Below are 22,610 nucleotides of genomic sequence, written 5' to 3'. Positions count from 1 at the left end.
GGCGTTTCGCTGTTCACACGTCACTGCTAGAGAGGAACCTGGACAGTGAACATTAGCAGAGTAACAGCTATATTGCTGGTGCTGGATTCTGCATCCTCAATGTTCAGTGAAGGGGAACAGGGACCCTGGCTGATTCCCCACCCCCCTAAACCCTGGGGTCATTGAGCAGTGATGGGGGGCAGAGACCCTGGCTGATTCCCCACCCCCCCAGTCTCTCTTAAACCCCACGGTCAACTGGCCAATGATAAAGTTTTAGAATTAGAGAAAACTGCAGCACAGAAACAAACCCTTCTGCCCATCTAGCCTGTGCTTCACCAATTAAACCGCTTGGTCCCATCAGGCTGCACCGGGACCTTAGCCCCCTGTACCTATCCACATTTCTCTGAAATCGAAGTTGCACCCATTGGCAGAGTAACAGTGAAGTGAAGGGGTGAGGGAACCCTGGCCGATTCCCCACCTCTTTGACAGCATCTCCCAATCCTGCTATCTCCACCACCGAGGAGGACAGGGTCTGTAGATGTGGGAACACAACTACCTCCAGGTTCCCCTGCACACCATGTTGACTTGGAAAATGCATCAGCTGGTCCTTCTTTGTCGCTGAGTTGAAACCTGAGTAAACGCACCCCACCTCCCCAACAACACCCCTCCTTTGCCCAGACAGACTGCACAGGGTCAGGATTCCCTACATGACAGAGCAGAATTAGGCTGTTCAGGCCATCAACTCCGTTCCACCATTCCATCATGGCTGATCTATTTTCCCTCTCAATCCCATTTTTCTGCCTTCTCCCTGTAACTTTTGACACCCTTACTAACCAAGAACCTATCAACCTCTGCTTTAAATACACCCAATGATTTGGCTTCCAAGGCCGTCCGTGGCAATGAATGTCACAGGTTCACTACCCTTTGATTATAGAAATTTCTGCCTCATCTCTTTTCAAAATGAAAACTTCCTTGTATTCTGAGGCTGTGCCCGCTGGTCCTAGACTCTCCCACTATTGGAAACATCCTCTTCACATCTTCTCTATGTTCAACAGGTTTCAATGAGACCTCCTCATTCTTCTAAACCTCAGTGAGTATAAGTCCCAAAACCATCAAACATTAACCCTTTCATTCCCAAGCTCATTCTCGTGAACCTCCTTGGGACTATCTCCAACGCCAGCGCACCGTTTGCAGCCCAACAAAACCACAAATGCAATAGGGGTTGGCCGTCTTACCACTGAAGTCAACATTGTTTAACTGAATAAAATGGTAATTATAAGACGTAGTTTATTTATTTACAACATTTTTTTTTAAGAAAATAGGATGCTTCGAATATAAACCCTTTTTAAAAACTCTGATGACTTTTAAGAATCCAGGACTGTCTCTTGCACCAGTGAGACTTTTTTTTGCAAGTTCTTTTTTCCTGATTAATTTTTTAGTTTTCTCTCTCTCTTTTTCACACACACACACGCTCCGAATTGAAGTTCCAGCCAACTTCCACTGACGCTGCCGGGGTCGGTCTCTGTGTCAGTTTTCTCAGGCTCTCTCTCTTTCTCCCTCTTTCCTCTGCCCGGTTGTCTGCGGACACAGGTGCAGAGAGACAGTCGCTCTCACGTGTGAGTCCGTGTGTGGTTGAATTTTTTTTTTAAAAGAAAAAAATTTCCAGCGGTGAGGAATAGATTGTGGAATTGGCACTGTGTATGGCGCCGGTCCTCACCCCTCTCTCCTCTCTCTGTGTGCCTCTCACGTAGGTGATCTCACACTCAGTCACTGTCAGAACCAACGGCTGACGAACATTTCCTTTTCCTTTTTGGCTTGGGTTTTGCATCCTCCTCCTCCTGTGGGTGAGAGGAGAACAACACAGAGTCAGAAATGTCACATCTACTGTGATGAAATGCTTTGAGAGGTTGATCAAGGCTAGAAACAACTCCAGCCCTAATCAAGGCCCTGGACCCGTTGAAATTTCCCTATCATCACAAGATGTAATCTCACTGGCTCTCCACTTGGCCTTAGATCACCTGGACAATAGTACACTTACGTCAGGCTGCGGTTTATTGATTACAGCTCAGTGTTCAAACCAGTGAAAACCAATTTCCCCCGGGATCAATAAAGTATGACTATGACTAACACAATCATACCCTCAGTTCCAAACTCTGAGCCTCTTTACCTCACTCTGCAACTGGATCTTTGACTTCCTCACCAGGACACCACGGTCTGTGCAGATCAGAAATAACATCTCCTTGCTGATAATCAACACTCACGCACCTCAAGGCTTAGCCCACTGCTCTACTCTGCACCCATAATTGTGTGGCAAGGCACAGTTCAAACACCATCTATAAATTTACTGACAACACAACTATTGTTGGCAGAAATTCAGTTGGTAATGAAGAGGCGTACAGGATCAGCTGGTTGAGTGGTGTTGAGGCAACAGCCTTGCACTCAATGCCAGTAAGACCACGGAAATGAAAACACACCAGTCCTCATTAAGGGATCAGAAGTGGAAACAGTGAGCAGTTTCAAGTTTAGTGGGTGTCAACATCTCTGATGATACATCCTGGGCCCAACATATCGGTGCAGCTACAGTATAAAGAAGGCACGATGGTGGCTGTATTTCATTAGGAGTTTGAGGCAATTTAGTATCACCAGAGATGCTTGCAAATTTCTACCGCTATACCATGGAAAGCGTTTTAAACTGGTTGCATCACAATCGGTATGGAGGGGCTCTATCGTGGGCACTGGCTTCCCAGCACCCAGGATGCCTTCAAAAGGCAATGCCTCGAGAAGGCAGCATCCATCACGAAGGACCCCCATCACCCAGGGCATGCCCTTTCCTCACAGCTACCATCAAGAAGATGATACAGGAGCCTGAAGACACACATTCAATGTTTCAGAAACAGCTTCTTCCCCTCTGCCATAGATTTCTAAATGGACAATGAACCCACGAACACTACCTCAGTATTTTTTCCCTCTCTTTAAGCACTACTTAATTTCATTTTCTTTTTTTATATATACTTCATATTGTAATTTATAGATTTTATTACTATGTATTTGAATGTCCTGCAGCCACAAACAACAAATTGGCCGTGATATATCCGAACACTGCTATTTCTGATTCCGATGTCCCAATCCTCGCCAGGAACAAACCCACCCCTCCCTTCCTCAACTGACTCTCATCCCCGGTCTTTGAAGTTGAGTCAGACTGGGCGACGGTCACTGACCAAATCTTTGAGACCTACAGGCCCTTCAACCCAACTCGCCCATGCCTATCTACGTTAATAACATTGCCTGCATATGGACAGTATTTCTAAACCTTTCCTATCCATGGACATGTCCAAATGTCTGTTACAACGTTGTAATGGTACCTGCCACTATCACCTCCTCAGACAGCTCATTCCAAATACCCACCACCTCAGGTTCCTGTTAGATCTTCCCCCCCTCACCTTAAAACATTTTCTTGTTCTGGATTCCCTAATCCTGAAAAAAGACAATCTTTCCCCTCTCACCTTAAACCTATGGCCTGTAAGTTCAGGCTCCTTTATCTAGCAACCACTTCATTTGTCTACCAGTGTAGCACTTTCTGGGTAACACTATATTCTTTTTGCAATCTCAATGTACTTATGGAATAATCTATCTGATTTGCACACAAAACAAAATGCTTTCACTATATCCGAATACTGAGTGTCAATTGTATCTGACGACGATAGGGAAACCTGTACGGGAGAGTTTTGAAGTGAAAGGGCCTGGGCCAATTCCACTCTCAACCTTGGAAGTCTGGTCCAGTGGTACGAGTAGCTGTCACCACCGGGGTCTTCCTTGGTTGTAGTGAATGACCACAAGTTCTGTGCCTTGTCATGCCCTTTGCTCTCCAGCACTGCTCTCCTGGCCTCTGGATCTCACCCGCCCAGTCTGCCGGATCTGATCCTGCATGCTGGCACAGGCATGTCCCTCGCTATCTATCGGGGGAAGCTCACATGGTCTGGACAGCCTGTCGAAGTGGCATATTGGGCTGTGGCCACTGCCGCATATTACTTGGAGCCACAGGTGACAGCAGAGTGCCCCGGTGGGCCCTAAAGGTTAAGTGTGCTGCCCTGGAATGGGCACAACAAACCCCCTCACTGGAGGTGCTACCCTCCCGTCAACACTCCATACATGTACTTGATACCCATGACGAAACAAGCCAATACTATGACTCCATATTTACCTTAGTTCTGAGGGTCAACAAGGTGACTCATGGAGTGATTTCTCTTCCCACAGATCTCCCAGCACTCAGTTTGTGCTTCAGAGGAGACAGTTGACCACACAGAACAGTACAACAGGCCCTTCAGGCCACTATGTCTGTGCTGAACACACAGAGCTGAATTAAACTTGAGCTCCTCTCCCTGCAGCTGATGAAAGCCCCTCCCTCTATTCCCTGCATGTCCTCTGCCTTCATACACCACGGGCACATCCCTCCCTACCGTTCCCAGTATCTACAGGAGGCACTGCCTCAAGAAGGCAGCGCCCACCAGCAAAGATCCCCACCATCTGGGTCGTGCCATCTTCCCGCAGCTCCCGTTGGGCAGGAGATACAGGAGACACACCAGCAGGTTCAGGAACAGCAACTCCCCTTCAACCAGTCAGTTCTTGAACCAACTGCCACAAACCTAATCACTACTGTTCAGCAATGCTACGACCATTTTGCACTACAATGGACTTCACTTTTGTTCTAATTGTACTCTTTACAGAGACTAGAACAACATAGTACAGGCCCTTCAGCCCACAATGTTATGCTGTACCAACTGACAGAGCCCTCCATTTTTCTTTCTTGTATAATTTTGCAATTTATGTTTTTCTTGTGAATCTTGCTGATATGATGTGACAAGCCTGTGATGCTGCTGTCAGTAAGTTCTTCAGAACACCCAGAACTCCACTTTCTCTGAGAGCCTCTCCATCATATCTGGTTCCACCAGTCCCCGCAATCCCACTCCAGGCACCCACCACTCCCTGTGGAACAACTTGACCCTCACATCTCTATTAAGACCCCCCCCCCCGCCCCATCCCGTGCTCCGTGGGTGAGCTGACGTACCGAGCCGCTGCTGGACGAGGAGTCCTCATCGTTGCCGATGGGCTGGGAGGCATTCTTCCGGCTGCGGGGGCTGGAGGCGGCTGCCTTCCGCCGGCTCCGAGATGGCTTGGTGGAGTCCTCGTACTCATCGGCCAAGGCAAACAGGTCACTGAACCTGTGGGGCAAGGGGGAAGGGGGCCAGGGAGAGATTACAGCAGGTACACCAGATACTGAGAACCCAGTCACCGTGTCACTGCAACCCAGAGGGACCTTACACAGAACCCTAGAACCCTGGACTGGCAGACCGTCTGTGTTGTAGGAATTTAAAATATCTCCCCACCATCTCCCCCCCGCCTCCCCTCCCTCCACCATCTCCCCCCTGCCTCCCCTCCCTCCTGCCTGACCGCACCCCCCCCCCCGACTCCTGGTCTCTATTCCCCATGTCTCCTTCCATGAGGACAGGAGGGAAGGGAAGAGAAGGAGAATGGGGAAGTGGGAAGAGAGGAGGAAGAATCCCTGAACCGTGGCCTTCCCCAAATGAACAGGTGGGGGACGGGTCTGATTCGGAATCTACATTCCCATGGTCTCCCCAGTCACCATGATGGAGCAGGGAAGTTGAGGAGCACATCAGATAGGATTTTGGTGGGTGGTAGCACCATCTTGAGGGGCCGAAGAGCCTCGTGTCCCTGAGAGCTCTGGGGCCTCGTGGGGATGAGGAAATCCGATCATCAGCCCATGACCCGGGGTCTGACCTTGACATCAGGGTCAGCCTGGGCAACAGTTTTGCCCAACTGGAGACCGTGGTTTCACCAACCACCAACCTCCCCCCCACCCCACTAACCACTGCCACCCCCACTTACTTCATTTTGTGTGCCTCGTCACAGCTCGCCTGTACATGCTGTAAAGCCTGGAGGATCGGCGTCTGGGTGAAGACTGTTGTGAGACGAAAAGAACAGGATGGTTGTCAGTACAGCTGTGGTGTTAAAGGGGCCCAGTCCCTAACCTCTGCCCGGCCCACCGCGGCACAACCAAACCTCCTCTCTTGCCTATTCTGACGTGGGACCATCTGCCCTTGCTGTGGACCACCAGACCCCCACCCCACCCCCTTAGGTACTCCATTATGGGTCCACCTCTTGCCTACTCCCAACGTGGGATCATCTACCCGCCCTTGGATACAGAGACCAGAATGGTGCACTGTGCAATGATCCCAGGGAGATGTAACCCAGGGATAATGATAACCAGAATTGTGCACGGTTCTCCCAGCAAGGTCCAACACAGGGATACTGAGACCAAAACTGTGCACAGTACTCCCAGTGTGGTATAACCAAGGATACACAGGAACAAAGTGTAGCCAGAGTGGTTAAGTAAAGCAGGGGTCCCCAACCTTTTTTGCATCACGGACCGGTTTAATATTGACAATATTCTTGCAGACCTGGGGAGGGGGGGAGGGGGGTGTTCAAGTGGGGTTAAACTCACCTCAGCATGTCTTTTACAGTTCGGGTTGCCAACTTTCTCACTCCCAAATACGGGACAAAAGTAGCAGTCAAATCCTGGGACACTTTACCCCAGGAAAGACTACCATGACCATGAAGCCTTTGTGTGCATGCACGTACGTGACGATTTTTCCCCCACAAATCGGTTTTGCCTTCATCTTCCCGACTATACTGTACATACATTATTCCTACTTTATATAGGCTGTGTATTTATCATATAATTCCCGCTTTACTATATGTTAGTGTTATTTATTTTCGGTTTTCTGTGTTATTTGGTATGATTTGGTAGGTTATTCTTTGGGTCTGGGAATGCTCAAAAATTTTTCCCATATAAATTAATGGTAATTGCCATTTCGGCACGAAAGGTTTCATAGGAGTGCTCTACCTTAGCGGGGGAAATACGGGATAAACCAATTTAGCCCAATATACGGGATGTCCCGGCAAATACGGGACAGTTGGCAACCCTGTGTTCAAGTTCAACAGTGTGTGACAGGGAATGAGGAAAGGTGCAGCTGACTCATATCGTTCCCTCGTGGCCCGGTACCGGTCCATGTCCCGGCGGTTGGGGACCGCTGAAGTAAAGGATATGGAGGCAGGCGCTGTGAACAGCTCTCCGGTGTGATCTAAAGAAGCCCTGGCAACCTCCCTGCCACGTCTGCTGGAAGGACCCCGCGCTGGGTTTGGTCTCCCGGTCTCGGGGCGAGGGGGAACCTGCCGGCATCACCACTCACAGTTCTGCTTGGTGGGGAGCAGGCAGAGACGCAGGTTCGCCAGGTGTTCCAGGATCTGCTCCAAGGTCAGCTGGGCAAGCTTGCTGCTGGAACTCCGCAGGCTGGGGAGACACAAAGCCAGGAGACGCTGTTGGAGACAGTGCTGACACACCCTCTTCAACAAAGAACCACCCGCAGGGGGAATTCACTGCTGTGAGAAGCGGCAACACAACCCGGCGAGGGGATAGTCACGACCAGCAATCACAGACTTCATTAGGGAGAAAGGAGCATGTTACAGGGGTGACAAAGAGGGCCAGTGCCTGAGGGCTGAGAGAAAAGAATTGGGGAGACAGGGAGAAGACTGGGGGAAGGCTGAAAGGGTGGCCAGAAGGGTAACCGGGGGGGGGGGGCGGAAGGGGATGGGGGGAAAGGGGGAGGCCAGAAGGGGAGATGGAGGAAAAACAAAGAAAAAAGAAAGGATCGTTAGAGCAGGATAAAGAGCAGAGGGAAAAGAACCTTCCATAGAGAGGATGCTGTATTAACCACCTGCACCCTCTGGGCAGGATACGTGACAAGAGCTGCCTGTACCTACGGCAGAGAGTCTGCCCGCTGGGATCCCAGCACCCAGCAGATGGCAGCGTTGTACCATCTCCCTCAGCGGGGAGCTGTCTTCTGACAGGAAGCAGCTGCAATACTGAATTGTGTGTTTAGAGTCACAGATTTCTACAGCGTGGTACCAGGCCTTTCTACGCAAGTTTTGCACCTGAGCTAGTCTCATTTATATATCTTTGGTCCAAATCCTTCTAAATCTTTCCTCTGTGCAGAGATCTTTCCTCTGTTCAGGACCAGTCCTCTGTGTCTTTTCCTGCAAATAAACTAAAAATGAATCAAATATCTGATCTTAGCAACGCATTCCTACACCTACAGGGCCAAAGAACAGGATGGAACATCTTCATAACCTTGCAATCCCCCTCTTCTAACAGATAACCCTGTTGTATCAGCATCAGGAGAAAGAAAGTTCCAGAAGCCTAGACTTTTCAATGGCTTTACCTGGAAAGGCATAAAGAAATACTTCTTTTTCATTTTGCAAAGGTGAGTTAAAATTAAACCAAAAAAATGTAAAAGCAGAGAGGGATGTAACACCATCAGTTCAACAGAAGAAGCTTCTCACTCACCAGAATTTCCTTTACCTAGGCATAGCTAGAGTACCTATGGAGAATACCTCCACTGGACACTCTCCAGTGCCAGCACTTCCTTTTGTAGTTATGGGGCCCAAAACTGCTCCTAATACTGCAAATGTGGTCTGTCCAATGCCTTATAAAGTCCTATTCCACCCACTCACCCATCCACCGAGATACAGCTCCGAACAGGCCCTTCCAGTCCTTCCAGCTGCGCCACACAGCAACCCCCACTTTAACCCCAGCCTAATCACAGGACACCTTACAATGACCAATTAACCTACTAACCGATACTCCTTTGGACTGTAGGGGGAAACCGGTGCTCCTAGGAAACCCATGGGGAAGACACACAAACTCCTCACAGATAACATCAGAACTGAACTCCGACACCCTGAGCTGTAACAGAGTCACACTAACTGAAATGAATGCTAACATTGCATTTAACTAACGATTCAGGTCTCCCCTCAACCCCCTCATTCTTCTAAACTCCAACAATTACAGGCCCAGAGCCATCAAACACTCCTCACACGTTCCTGGGATCATTCTCACGAACTTTCTTCAGAACCCCCCCCAAATGCCAGCACCCTTTTGTAGCTAAGGGCCCAAAATTGCTCACAACACTCTCAATGCGGTCTGACCAATGCCTTATGAAACCTCAGCGTTACATCAACACACATCAAAGTTGCTGGTGAATGCAGCAGGCCAGGCAGCATCTCTAGGAAGAGGTACAGTCGATGTTTCACGCCGAGACCCTTTGTCAGGACTAACTGAAGGAAGAGCTAGTAAGAGATTTTCTTACTAAAAATCTCTTACCAAGAATCTCTTACTAGCTCTTCCTTCAGTTAGTCCTGACGAAGGGTCTTGGCCAGAGACGTCAACTTTACCTCTTCCTAGAAATGCTGCCTGGCCTGCTGCGTTCACCAGCAACTTTGATGTGTGTTGCTTGAATTTCCAGCATCCGCAGAATTCCTCGTGTCTCAGCATTACATCCTTGCTTCATATCCTTGTCAATAAAATTGACTCTGAATTGAGAAGGAAAGAGGGGTGAATGGTTCTGCAAAGAGCCAGCACTGACCTGACTGGTGAAATGGTCACAATCTAGGATGCAACAGACATAACAGAACGAGTTTAACCCCCCCCCCCCCAAGGATCTTGCTGACCACCTCAACCCGGCCAACGGGCTTAGCAAAGTGACTTTACGATGTCCGTGGTTGCGAGAGGGCCGAGGTCGATGGAAATCGAGCATCTGTTTGGTCACCTGCTTCCGCCCACCCAGTCGCCGCTAACCCTACCCCCCCACCCCGCCCGTCCAGTCGCCCAGCCCTTCACCTCTGCCGTTTCCTGGGGAGACTGTTGTTCTTAATGAGGAGAGCTTTGATTTGCTCAGCCAGCGAGTCGTCGTACTTCATGGACCATTGCCGCAGGATGCTGGTGGTGAAGTGGTCGTCAGCGTGACACGGTCGGCTCATCACCATCTTTACCATCTCCTCGGTGGGCCTGGGTGGGGTTGGTTAACAAGTTAACAGTTCAGAAACACTCTTCTCCCACCCCCAGCCAAATGATTTCTGGAAAGGCCCTGCCCTTTGTTAATGCTTTCTCTTCCCCAATACTGCAGGACACAAGCCATCCGGGGAGTCACGCTCAGACCTCACAGGGAGGGGGAAGTCAATAGTGAGAAGCTTCGTTCCTGGACATTTTGTGGCTACAGCTCCCAAAGAGACGTTGGATTGTGTAGGGGGGGAGAGAGTTTAAAAGAAGCAAACAGGGGCAGTAGACACATTTTGCGCAGCACCATTCCTGAGGGGGGGGGAGGGGAGGGAATGACCGAGCAGAGGAAAAGCCATGTGGTCAGATCTCTGGCACTAAATCTGGACCTGTGGCTCAGAAGTGGGAGGGGAGGAAGATGAGAAGTGACGAGTTGTAGTGATAGATTTGCTGGTTAGGGGGACAGAAATGAGGTTCTGTGGACAAGAATGAGATCCTGGCATGTCCATGTCGACAGCAATGAAATGAGGTGCTGCTACGGGAGTTGAGGGATTTAGTTGCCAAGTTAAAGGACAGGGTTGTGATCTCAGGATCTTTATCTGTGCCACGAGCTAGTGAGGCCAGAAATAGGAAGATCATACAGTTTAACATAAGGCTAAGAAGATGGTGTAGAAGGGAGGGCTTCAGGTTTTTAGATCATTGGGCTCTCTTTCAGGAAAGGTGGGACCGGTAGAGAAGTGTTGGTTTGCAACTGAACTGTAAGAGGGACAACTATCCCAGCAGGAAGCTGCATGGGGGTAGGGGATTAAATTAGAGTTGCAGGGATATGGGAACCAGAACACTAGAACAGATAGTGGAGTGATGTTGTGAAGACAGATAGGCAACAAAAGGTTGAGTGTGGTGGGACTAATATTATGAGCTGCATATATTTCAATGCAAGGTGTACTGTAGGAAAAGCAGATGAGCTTAAGGCATGGATCAGGACAGGGAATTACAACTTTGTAGCTATTAGGGAGACTTGTTTGCAGGAGGGGCAGGACTGGCAGCTCATTATCCTGGGGTAATAGACCGGAGGGATGAAAGAAGAAGGGGTGGCGCTATCAGTCAGGGAAAATGCCATGACTGGGCCCAGTCAGGATTGACTGGAGATCTCGTTTAGTTTGGCATTATGAGAACTGAGAAATATGAAAGGGATGACCATGTTAACGGGATTATAGACCACCAACAGTCTGCAGGATTTAGAGGAGCAAATTTGCCGAGAGATCGCAGACTGTTGCAAGAAACACAAGGTTGTGATCACAACACACACAAAATGCTGGAGAAGCTCAACAAGTCAAGACATCATCTATGGAAGTGTCGATTTTTTGGGGTGAGACCCTCCTTTAGGACTGGAAAGGAAGGGGGAATATGCCAGAATAATAAGGTGGGGGAGGGAAAGGAGGACTAGCTAGAAGGTGATAGGTGAAGCCAGGTGGGTGGGAAAGGTAAAGGGCTGGAGAGGAAGGAATCTGATAGGAGAGAAGTGAACCATGTGTGAAAGGAAAGAATGAGGGGCACTAGGGGGAAGTGATAGGCAAATGAGAAGAGGTAAGAGGCAGGGGAGAGGAATTTGTTTTTACCAGAAGGAGAAATCGATGTTCATGCCATCAGGTTGGAGGCTACCCAGACAAAAGTTAAGAGCCGGTGGTATTAGAAGAAAGAGACTAGCATAAATTAAGCAGTGGCTGATTGGCAGGAGGCAAAGACTGGGAATAAAGGGAGCCTTTTCTGCCTGGCTGTTGGTGACTGGTGGTGTTCCACTGGGGTCTGTGTTGGGACACATTCTTTTTACGTTACATGTCAATGACTTGAATGATGGAATTGATGGCTTTGTTGCAAAGTCTGCGGACATATGAAGATATATGGATGATTAAGTAGTTTTGAGGAAGTAGAGAGGCTACAGAATGACTTAGGCAGATTAGGAGAATGGGCAAAGAAGTGGCAGATGGAACACAGTGTCGGGAACTGTATGGTCATGCACTTTGCTAGAAGAAAGAAAATAGTAGACTATTTTCTAAATAGGAGAAAATTCAAAAATTTGAGGAGCAAAGGGACTTGGGAGGATTCCCTAAAGGTTAATTTGCAGGCTGAGTCAATGGTGAGGAAGGCAAATGCAATGTTAGCATTCATTTCACAAGGACTAGAATATAAAAGCAAGGATACGATGTTGAAGCTTTATAAGGCACTGGTGAGGCCTCACTTATAGAGTATTGTGAGCAGTTTTAGGCCTCTTATCTTGAAAGGAATGTGTTGACATTTGGAGAACGTTCAAAGGAGATTCATGAAAATGATTCCAGGATTGAACAGCTTAACATATGAGGAGAATTTGATGGGCCTGTACTCACTGGAATTCAGAAGAATGAGGGGTGACCTAATTAAAACCTATTGAATGTTGAAAGACCTCATTAGAGTGGATATGGAGAGGATGTTTCCTATGGTGGGAGAGTCTAGGACCAGAGGGCACAGCCTCAGAATAGAGGGGTGTCATTTTAGAACAGAGATAAGGAGGAATATCTCTAGCCAGAGAGTGGTGCATCTGTGGAAATCAGACAGCTGTGGAGGCCAAGTCTTTACGTGTATTTGAGGCAGAGGTCGATAAGATTCTTGATTGGTCAAGGCATGAAGGGATAAGGGAAGGTGGTAGGAGACTGGGGCTGAGGGGGAAAATGGATCAGCCATGTTGAAACGGTGCAGCAGACCCGATGAGTTAAATGGCCTAATTCTGCTCCTCTATCTTATGGTCTGATGGTCTTATGGAATATGAGGTGTTTCTCCTCCACTCTGATCGTGGCACAAGAGGAGACCATGGGGTGACATGTCGGAATGGGACTGGGAATCGAAATTCCGCTTTTGGTGAATGGAGCAGTAGGGCTCGACAAAGCAGTTCCCCAGTTTACGATGGGTCTCACTAATGTACGGGAGGCTGCATCAGGAGCACCGGACACAGTAAACAACCCCAAAAGATTTGCATGTGAAGCGTGACCTCACCTGGAAGGGCCCTTTGGGACCCTGAATGGAGGTGAGGGAGGAGGTGAATGGGCAGGTTAGCACCTTAGTCACTTGCAGTGTTAAGTGCCAGGAGGGAGATTATAGGGGAGCGATGTACGGACAAGGAAACAGCCGAAGAAACAATCCCTGTGGGAGAGCAGAGAGTGGGGGGCGGGTGGGGGAGAGGTTAAGATTTGTTTGGTGGTAGGACCCCTTCGGAGATGGTGGAGGTTGTGGAGAGTGATTTGTTGGACGCAGAGGCTCATGGGGTGGTAGGTGAGGACAAGAGGAGAGGAGCTCTATCCCAGGAGGATTGGGGTGAGTGCACATGAATGGGAAATGGAGGAGATGTGGGTGAGGGCAGCATCAATGGTGGTGAAAGTAGGAGATTTTAAATTTTCCACTTTATTGACTGGGACTCTGATACAAGGGCTGGATAGGAAAGAATTTGTCAAACGTGCTCAGGAAAGTTCTAAATGGAATGTCCTCCTATTCTGAGGCTGTGTCCTCTGATTCTAGATTCCCCCGCTAAAGGATACATCCTCTCCACATCAATTCTATAGAAGCCTTTCAACATTCAGTAGGTTTCAATGAGATCCCTACCCACCCCATTCTTCAAAACTCCAGCAAGCGCATACCCAGAGCCATTAAACACTCTTGATATTAATCCTTTTATTCCTGGGACCATTCTCGTAATCTTCTTCTGGACCCCCTCCAATGAGAGTACATCCTTTCTTAGAGGGACATGAACTTGCGCACAATACTCCCAGTGCGGTCTGACCAGTGCCTTTCAAAGCCTCAGCATCACATCCTTGCTTTTATATTCTTGTATTCGTGAGCAGAGTGGGAGCGAGAGGGCAAAGGAAGGGAGGGGTCTCCTATGGAGTGTGGACAGCAGAAGAAGGGCTGAATAGCCAGCCTTCTGAATACATTTGTTACCCAGGCAGTAAAAATCAAGGTTAACAGCACTGCTCTCTGCAAACTTCTCTTTGATTTATGGTGCTTGTAATGAATGTAAACAAGTGCTTCTACCTGCTTTAGTTACACAGAACAGCAACCGAACCAGCCCCTTGAGGATCACACTGCCTGCTCCTGCTCCCCGCCTACTCCCCACTAATGGAGTGGCTACACAGAAGTGGCTCTCAGAGCATCCCACTCTCTCCCACACAGCAGGGGCTGTGGGCTGTGGGCTGTGGGCTGTGGGCACAGGCCAGGGTCACTTCAACCCCCTGTTACATGCCCTACGACGCATTGTTGATGGGCAGGGGTACGAAGAGAGGACTGAAGTGAGAAGGGGGAAGGGTCCCTCCATGAGTGGACCAGTGATGGTGGAGGTGTGGTGGTCACTGTACGCTGGGGCCAGGGGTGCAGGCCAGGGTCTTCTCACCATCGACAACAGAAGTGGTGGAATCAGATGCTGGGCTCACCTCTCTTTCCTGAGTTGCAGTAGTAAACACGACAGGGCCTCGGGGTGCTCTGTAAGTGAAAGGGTACACCATTACCTAGCGGGAGGGAAGGGGAAAGAAGGAAGAGGGAGGGGAGGGGAGAGGAGAGGAGGAAGCACCCTGAGGGAAGGGGCGAGGGGAACAGCGCATGCTGAGGGAAGGAGGGAGGGAGGGGGGAACATGCCCTTAGGGAAGGAGGGTGGAAGGAGGGAGAAGCACGCCCTGAGGGAGGGGGGAAAATGTGCCCTGAGGGAAGGAGAGTGGAAGGGGAAGCACGCCCTGAGGGAAGGAGGGAGGGAGAGAGTGGGAAACGTGCCCTGAGGGAAGGAGGGAGGGAGGGAGGGAGGGGGAAACTCGCCCTGAGGGGAGGGATGAGTGGGAAACTTGCCCTGAGGGAGGGAGGGGGAAGCATGCCCTGAGGGAAAGAGGGAGGGAGGGGGAAACTCGCTCTGAGGGAAGGAAGCGGAGGAAGGAGGACACAGGGATCAGGTGGGGAGAGGGGTACAGGGATCCTGCTCTGCATGATAGGCTGCCCCCCCACCCCCCCCCGCCTCACTCACCTTTGTACTTGACGTGCTGAAGAATGGGCACAATGAGCTCCAGGGGAATGTTGTGGGCGAGGAAGAGTTGCCAGGTACAATATTGCTCAAATGTCTCCCAGTCGAGACTCTGTACTGCAGGGCAAGGTGAGAAAGACCAGTGAACCCTCAACAGTGAGAGAGAAACGTCTTTTCTCCCTCACCCAGTCCGTCCCCTTGCCGAGAAATAGGAAGCGCAGATGCCAGAAACCCGAAATAAAATCAGACTACCAGAATTGCTCTGCACACCACGGATCAGTAACATTGTTTCTCTCTCCATGGATGCCCCCCGCCACCTTGAAGAGGAATTAAAACATTTTCTATTTTAAATAAAGGTGCCACTTGGCCCAGCAAACCCATACTAGCTAACTGAATGCAACAGGAATTTTGTTGTTTCTCTTCCCTATACCCCTTTGAAGGACTTAACCAGATCTTCTTTGAACACCAAGAGGGAGCCTGCCTCCTCTCCTCCAGCAGATCCTAACCACCAAACCACTTTGACCCATTACAGGGCATAGGTGATGCTATGCCTGCATATGGATTTCATGTTCTTATTTAAGATGTTGGTGAGGCGACATTTGGTGACTGTGCCAGGTTTGGTCACCTGCTGAAGGAAAGATACCATTCAGCTGAAAAGAGCGCAGAAAAGATTTATTATTATTCAGAGATACAGCACAGTAACAGGGCCTTCCAGCCCAATGAGATCCTCTCATGCCACCCAATTAACCACTCAACGTGCTAGGGCCAGCTTATTCTACTCTGCCATCAGATTTCTGAACGGACAATGATCCCACGTACACTACCATACAAATAGGAGAAAATCTGCAGATTCTGGAAATCCAAAGCAACACACACACACACACACACACACACAAGATGCTGGAGGAACTCAGCAGGCCAGGCAATATGTATGGAAAAGTGTAAACAGTCGAGGCCATACTCTGGCTGGAGGAGCAACACCTTTTATTCTGTCTGGGTAGCCTCCGACCTGATGGCATGAACATCGACTTCTCTAACTTCTGGTAGTGCCCCCCCCCTTCACCATTCCTCATTCAAGTTTCTCTCACCCACCTCCTTACCTGCCCATTACCTCCTTCTGGAGCTCCTCCTCATTTTCTTTCTTCCATGGTTTTCTGTCCTCTCCTATCAGATTCCCCCTTCTCCAGCCCTTTACCTTTTACAACAATCAACTTCCCGATGAAGAGTTTCGGTCTGAAACATCAACTGCACTCTTTTCCATAGATGCTGCCTGGTCTGCTGAGTTCCTCTAGCATTGTATGTGTTACACAACCTCACTATTGCTTTTCTTTTTTTGCACTACTTAATTTAATTTTAGTATATTTCTTATTGTAATTTATAGTATTGTTGTTATTATTATGCATTGCAATCTACTGCTCCCACAATGACAACAAATTCCATGATCTTTGCCAGTGATAATAAACCTGATTCCAATATATGTTTGGAATATGGGAGGAAACCAGAGTTTCCGGAGGAAACCCACACGGTCACAGGGAGAATGCATAAACTCCTTCCCAACAGCGCTGGAACTGAACCCGGGCCACTAGCGCTGTAATAGCGCTTCACTGCCCTGCTGCCCCTCACAAGGATGTTGCAAGGACTCGAGAGACTAAGTTATAGAGAGAGAGATTGAGCAAGATGGGACTTCATCCATTGGTGTGTAGGAGACTGAAGGGTGATCTTACAGAGGAGTACAAAATCATAACAGGCATAGACAGGGTGAATGCACAGTCTTTTCCCCAAAGTTGGGGAATCAAGAACTGTAGGGTTTAAGGTGAAAGGGGAGAGATTTAATAGGAATTTGAGGGCCAAATTTTTCACCCAGAGGATGATCTCTTCATGGAATAGAGGGAGTGGCTGAGGTAGGTACATTGAAGAACATTTAAAAGGCATTTGGACACGTACATATATAGGATAGGTTCAGAGGGATTGGGCAAATGGTACTAGCTTAGACAGGTATTTTGGCTGGTATGAACTGGCTGGTCTGTAGGGCCCATTCCTGTGCAGTTTGTGGATGCATTTTATGAGGTTGATGAAGAGGTAGTCTTAGAGAATCATAGAACAGTACAGCACAGAAACAGGCCCTTCGGCTCACCTAGGCCATGCCAAACTATTAATCTGCCTAATCCCATCGACCTGCATCTGGACCATAGCCTTTCATACTCCTCCCATCCATGTACCCATCCAAATTTCTCTTAAACGTTGAAATCAAACCTGCATTCACCACTTCCACTGGCAACTCATTCCCTCTGAGTGAAGAAATTCCCCTCATGTTCCCTTTAAACATGTCATCTTTTACCCTTAACCCATGGCCTCCAGTTCTAGTCTCACCCAGTGGAGAAAGCCTGCTTGCATTCACCTTGTCTATATCACTCATTGTTTTGAGTACTTCTATTAAATTTCCCTTCACTCGCCTGCATTCCAGGGAATAAAGTTCTAACTGATTCAAACTTTCCCTCTAATTCAGCCCCTCAAGTTCTGGCAACATTATTGTAAATTTTCTCTTCACTGTTTCAATCGATTATCTTTCCTGTAGTTAGGTGACCAGAATTGCACACAACACTCCAAATTAGGCCTCACCAACATCTTACACAACTTCAACACTTCATCCCAACTTTTGTACTCATGAGATTGGGGAGGACGTCCATTGCAGTTTAGATGAATGAGAGGTGACATTATTGAAGCAAGATCAGATCAAGCCGAGTGGTAGAGTAGTCTCAAAGGCTCATGAGCTGTGAAGTATGGAGAGAGCATTCGACCCACCACACCATGTCGACCGCCGAATACCCACCCGTAATTATTTCTTCAGCGGTCTGAACGGGGCACGACTACACAAGCGCGTGGACGTCAGCCAGTGAGAACAGTGAGAAAAGTTTAAAAGCAGACAGCTTTATAGAGCGGGCAACAGAGTAGAGGGAGACAGAGTAGAAAGGCTTTGGCTCAACGGGGCTTCAGCGATAATGGGTTGAGGTGAGGTAGGTTGCCTGTGTAGAATATAGACAGGAAGAATGTGTGTGAGGCCGGTGTTCCATGCTCGGTGTCAGATGTGGGAAGTCCTGGAGACTCCCAGCCTCCCAGATGGCCACATCTGCCCAGGTGTGTCGAGCTGCAGCTCCTTAGGGACCGTAGATGCAGCTCGATGACCTTCATCTGGTCAGGAAGAGCGAGGAGGTGATAGAGAGGAGCTATAGGCAGGTAGTCACACCGGGGCCTGGGGAGACAGATAGGTGGGTAACAGTCAGGAGAGGGAACAGCAGGAGTCAGATGTGACAGAGTACCCCTGTGGCTGTACCCTTTGACAATAAGTACTCCTGCTTGAGTACTGTTTGGGGGGGGGGGGGGAACGGCCTACCTGGGGGAAGCAACAGTGGCCATGCCTCTGGCACAGAGTCTGGCCCTGTGACTCAGAGGGGTAGGGAAAGGAAGAGGATGGCAGCAGTGATAGGGGACTCTATAGTTAGGGGGTCAGACAGGTGATTCTGTGGATGCAGAAAAGAAACACGGATGGTAGTTTGCCCCCCAGATGCCAGGGTCTGGGATGTTTCTGATCGCGTCCACGATATCCTGAATTGGGAAGAAAAACAGCCAGAGGTCTTGGTATATATTGCTACCAACGACATAGGCAGGAAAAGGGAGGAGGTCCTGAAAGCAGACTACAGGGAGTTAGGAAGAAAGTTGAGAAGCAGAACCACAAAGGTAGTCATCTTGGGATTACTGCCTGTGCCACGCGACAGTGAGTACAGGAATAGAGTGAGGTGGAGGATAAATGCGTGGCTAAGGGATTGGAACGGGGGCAGGGATACAGATTTCTGGATCATTGGGACCTCTTTTGGGGCAGGCGTGACCTGTACAAAAAGGACGGGTTGCACTTGAATCCCAGGGGGACCAATATCCTGGCGGGGAGGTTTGCTAAGGCTACTGGGGAGAGTTTAAACTAGGGTTGCTGGAGGGTGGGAACCAAACTGAAGAGAAGGAGGGCGAGAAATAGATGGAGGCTCACAAATTGAGAAAGCCTGGAGACAGTGCCATAGAGAAGGGACATGCTCAGACCGATGGTTTGAGATGTGTCTATTTTAATGCAAGGAGTATCATGAACAAAGCAGATGAGCTTAGGGCATGGATCAGTACTTGGAGCTATGATATTGTGGCCATTACAGAGACCTGGATGGCTCAGGGGCCGGAATGGTTACTTTGAGTGCCAGGCTTTAGATGTTTCAGAAAGGACAGGGAGGGAGGCAAAGGAGGTGGGGGCATGGTATTGCTGATCAGAGATAGTGTCACGGCTGCAGAAAAGGAGGAAGACACGGAGGGATTGTCTACTGGGTCTCTGTGGGTGGAAGTTAGGAACAGGAAGGGGTCAATAACTCTATTGGGTGTATTTTATAGACCACCCAATAGTAAAAGGGACATCCAGGAGAAGATAGAGAGACATATTCTTGAAAGGTGTAATAATAACAGGGTTGTTCTGTTGGGAGATTTTAATTTCCCAAATATCAATTGGCATGTCCCTAGAGCGAGGGGTTTAGGTGGGGTGGAGTTTGTTGACACAATATGTAGATAAGTCTACAAGAGGATAAGCTGTACTTGATCTGGTATTGGGAAATGAACCTGGTCAGGTGTCAGATCTCTCAGCAGGAGAGCATTTTGGAGATAGTGATCACAATTCTATCTCCTTTACCATAGCGTTGGAGAGGGATAGGAATAGGAACAGACAAGTTAGGAAAGCATTTAATTGGAGTAAGGGACATATGAGGCCATCAGGCAAGAACTTGGAAGCATAAACTGGGAACAGATGTTCTCAGGGAAATGTATGGAAGAAATGTGGCAAATGTTCAGGGGATATTTGCGTGGAGTTCTGCATGGGTACATTCTAATGAGACAGGGAAAGGATGGTGGGGTACAGGAACCGTGGTGTACAAAGGCTATTGTAAATCTAGCCAAGAAGAAAAGAAGAGCTTACGAAAGATTCAAAAACTAGGTAATGATAGAGATCTAGAAAATTATAAAAGCTAGCAGGAAGGAGCTTAGGAAAGAAGCTTAGGAGCTTGGTAGACAGGATTAAGGAAAACCCCAAGGCATTCTACAAGGATGTGAGGAGCAAGAGGATAAGACGTGAGAGAATAGGACCAATCAAGTGTGACAGTGGAAAAGTGTGTATGGAACTGGAGGAGATAGCAAAGGCACTTAATGAGTACTTTGCTTCAGTATTCACTACGGAAAAGGATCTTGGCGATTGTAGGGATGACTTGCAGCAGACTGAAAAGCTTGAGCACGTAGATATTAAGGAACAGGATGTGATGGAGCTTTTGGAAAGCAGCAATTTGGATAAGTCATTAGGACCGGACGAGATGTACCCCAGGCTACTGTGGGAGGTGAGGGAGGAGATTGCTGAGCCTCTGGCGATGATCTTTGCATCATTAATGGGGACGGGAGAGGTTCCGGAGGATTGGAGGGTTGCAGATGTTGTTGCATTATTCAAGAAAATGAGTAGAGATAGCCCAGGAAACCTGTGAGTCTTACTTCAGTGGTTGGTAAGTTGATGGAGAAGATCCTAAGAGGCAGGATTTATGAACATTTAGAGAGGCAGAATATGACTAGGAATAGTCAGCATGGCTTTGTCAAAGGCAGGTCGTGCTTTACGAGCCTGATTGAATTTTTTGAGGATGTGACTAAACACATTGATGAAGGTCGAGCAGTAGATGCAGTGTATATGGATTTCAGCAAGGCATTTGACAAGGTACCCCATGCAAGGCTTATTGAGAAAGTAAGGAGGCATGGGATCCAAGGGAACATTGCTTGGTGGATCCAGAACTGGCTTGCCCACAGAAGGCAAAGAGTGGTTGTAGACAAGTCATATTCTGCATGGAGGTTGGTCACCAGTGGTGTGCCTCAGGGATCTGTTCTGGGACCCCTACTCTTCGTGATTTTTATAAATGACTTGGATGAGGAAATGGAGGGATGGGTTAATAAATTTGCTGATGACACAAAGGTTGGAGGTGTTGTGGATAGTGTGGAGGGCTGTCAGAGATTACAGCAGGACACTGATAGGATGCAAAAATAGGCTGAGAAGTGGCAGATGGAGTTCAACCCAGATAAGTGTGAAGTGGTTCATTTTGGTAGGTCAAATATGATGCAGAATATAGTATTAATGGTAAGACTCTTAGCAGTGTGGAGGATCTGAGGGATCTTGGGGTCAGAGTCCATAGGATATTCAAAGCTGCTATGCAGGTTGACTCTGTGGTTAAGAAGGCATACGGTGCATTGGCCTTCATCAATCATGGGATTGAGTTTAGGAGCCGAGAGGTAATGCTGCAGCTATATAGGACCCTTGTCAGACCCCACTTGGGAGTACAGTGCTCAGTTCTGGTGGCCTTGCTATAGGAAGGATGTCAAAACCATAGGAAGGGTGCAGAGGAGATTTACAAGGATGTGGCCTGGACTGGGGAGCATGCCTTATGAGAATAGATTGAATGAACTCGGCCTTTTCTCCTTTGAGCGACGGAGGATGAGAGGTGACCTGATAGAGGTGTACAAGATGATGAGAGGCATTGATCGTGTGGATAGTCAGAGGCTTTTCCCAGGGCTGAAATGGCTAGCATGAGAGGGCACAGTTTTAATGTACTTGGAAGTAGGTATAGAGGAGATGTCAGGGGTAAGTTGTTTATGCAGAGAGTGGTGAGTGCGTGGAATGGGCTGCTGACGACTGTGGTGGAGGCGGATACGATAGGGTCTTTTAAGAGACTCTTGGACAGGCACACGGAGCTTAGAAAATTAGAGGGCTATGGGTAACCCTAGGTAATTTCTAAGGTAAGGACATGTTCGGCACAGCTGAAGAGGCTGTATTGTGCTGTAGGTTTTTTATATTTCTTTGTTTCTATTATGATCCTGGCCCATAGGTAACCCAATTGCTCATCCAGACACATTCTAAACACTGCCAGTGATTCTGCCTGCACCACTTTTTCTGGCAGTGACTCCCAGTTTCTCATTGCTCTCTGGGTGAAGAAGGTGCCCCCTCTGATCCCCAAAATGATGGACTCATGCTTGTTTTTCCTTTGTGTTTACCTGGTTCCTGGCCCTCCTGCTAAATGGAGCAGTATCTCTCCAATGTCTCAACCCTTCAGTATGTTAGTACCTCTCTCACTCAACCTGCTCTCTCCCAATACAAGACTCTTCCATCTTTCAATAAGAATTGCCAACCTAATCAAAGCTCCCACCCCATTCCAGACATTCATTTCCCACCCCCCACCCAACTTGGCAGAAGATACAAAAGCCTGAAGGCACGTAGCACCAGGTTTAAGAGCAGCTTCTATTCCACTGTTGTCAGACTCTCGAACAGACCTCTTGTACAATAAGGTGGACTCTTGACCTCACAATCTATCTCGTCATGGCCTTGCACCTAATCGTCGACCTGAAAAGCACTTTCTCTAACCGTAACACGATGTTCAATTATTTAGAGAGAGAGTAACAGGCCCAGTTGTAACCAATTAACCTGTACTCCTTTGGCACGTTGGGAGAAACTAGAGCACCCAGAGGAAACCCACATGGTCACAGGGAGAACATACAAACTGCTTACAGACAGTGACAGAATGAATCCGGGTCAAACGGATAATGTGTTACACTAACCACTACGTGACCATGCCGGTCCAAAGTTTC

The 22,610-nt window shown here is 48.5% G+C and overlaps 1 protein-coding gene across 3 annotated transcripts in view; it reads right to left on the bottom strand.

Moving 5' to 3' along the window:
• Nucleotides 1-1,248: 1,248 nt before the first annotated feature.
• Nucleotides 1,249-22,610, bottom strand: part of ints3 (integrator complex subunit 3) — a 156,819-nt gene continuing 135,457 nt past the window's right edge. For all 3 annotated transcript variants that reach the window (XM_072282269.1, XM_072282279.1, XM_072282288.1), the window contains 7 exons: nt 14,922-15,035; nt 14,344-14,392; nt 9,734-9,901; nt 7,248-7,348; nt 5,884-5,956; nt 5,045-5,198; nt 1,249-1,817 (listed from right to left, as the gene is read on the bottom strand). In XM_072282269.1, coding sequence (XP_072138370.1) covers nt 1,743-1,817; nt 5,045-5,198; nt 5,884-5,956; nt 7,248-7,348; nt 9,734-9,901; nt 14,344-14,392; nt 14,922-15,035 — 734 coding nt within the window. In that variant the 3' untranslated portion in view covers nt 1,249-1,742. The remainder of the gene's footprint in view (nt 1,818-5,044; nt 5,199-5,883; nt 5,957-7,247; nt 7,349-9,733; nt 9,902-14,343; nt 14,393-14,921; nt 15,036-22,610) is intronic.

The sequence above is a fragment of the Mobula birostris genome, chromosome 2 (assembly GCF_030028105.1).
Source record: "Mobula birostris isolate sMobBir1 chromosome 2, sMobBir1.hap1, whole genome shotgun sequence".
NCBI classification, from domain to species: Eukaryota; Metazoa; Chordata; class Chondrichthyes; order Myliobatiformes; family Myliobatidae; genus Mobula; species Mobula birostris.
The sequence above is the reverse complement of the archived record's forward strand: the minus strand, read 5'-3'. Positions and strand labels throughout refer to the sequence as shown.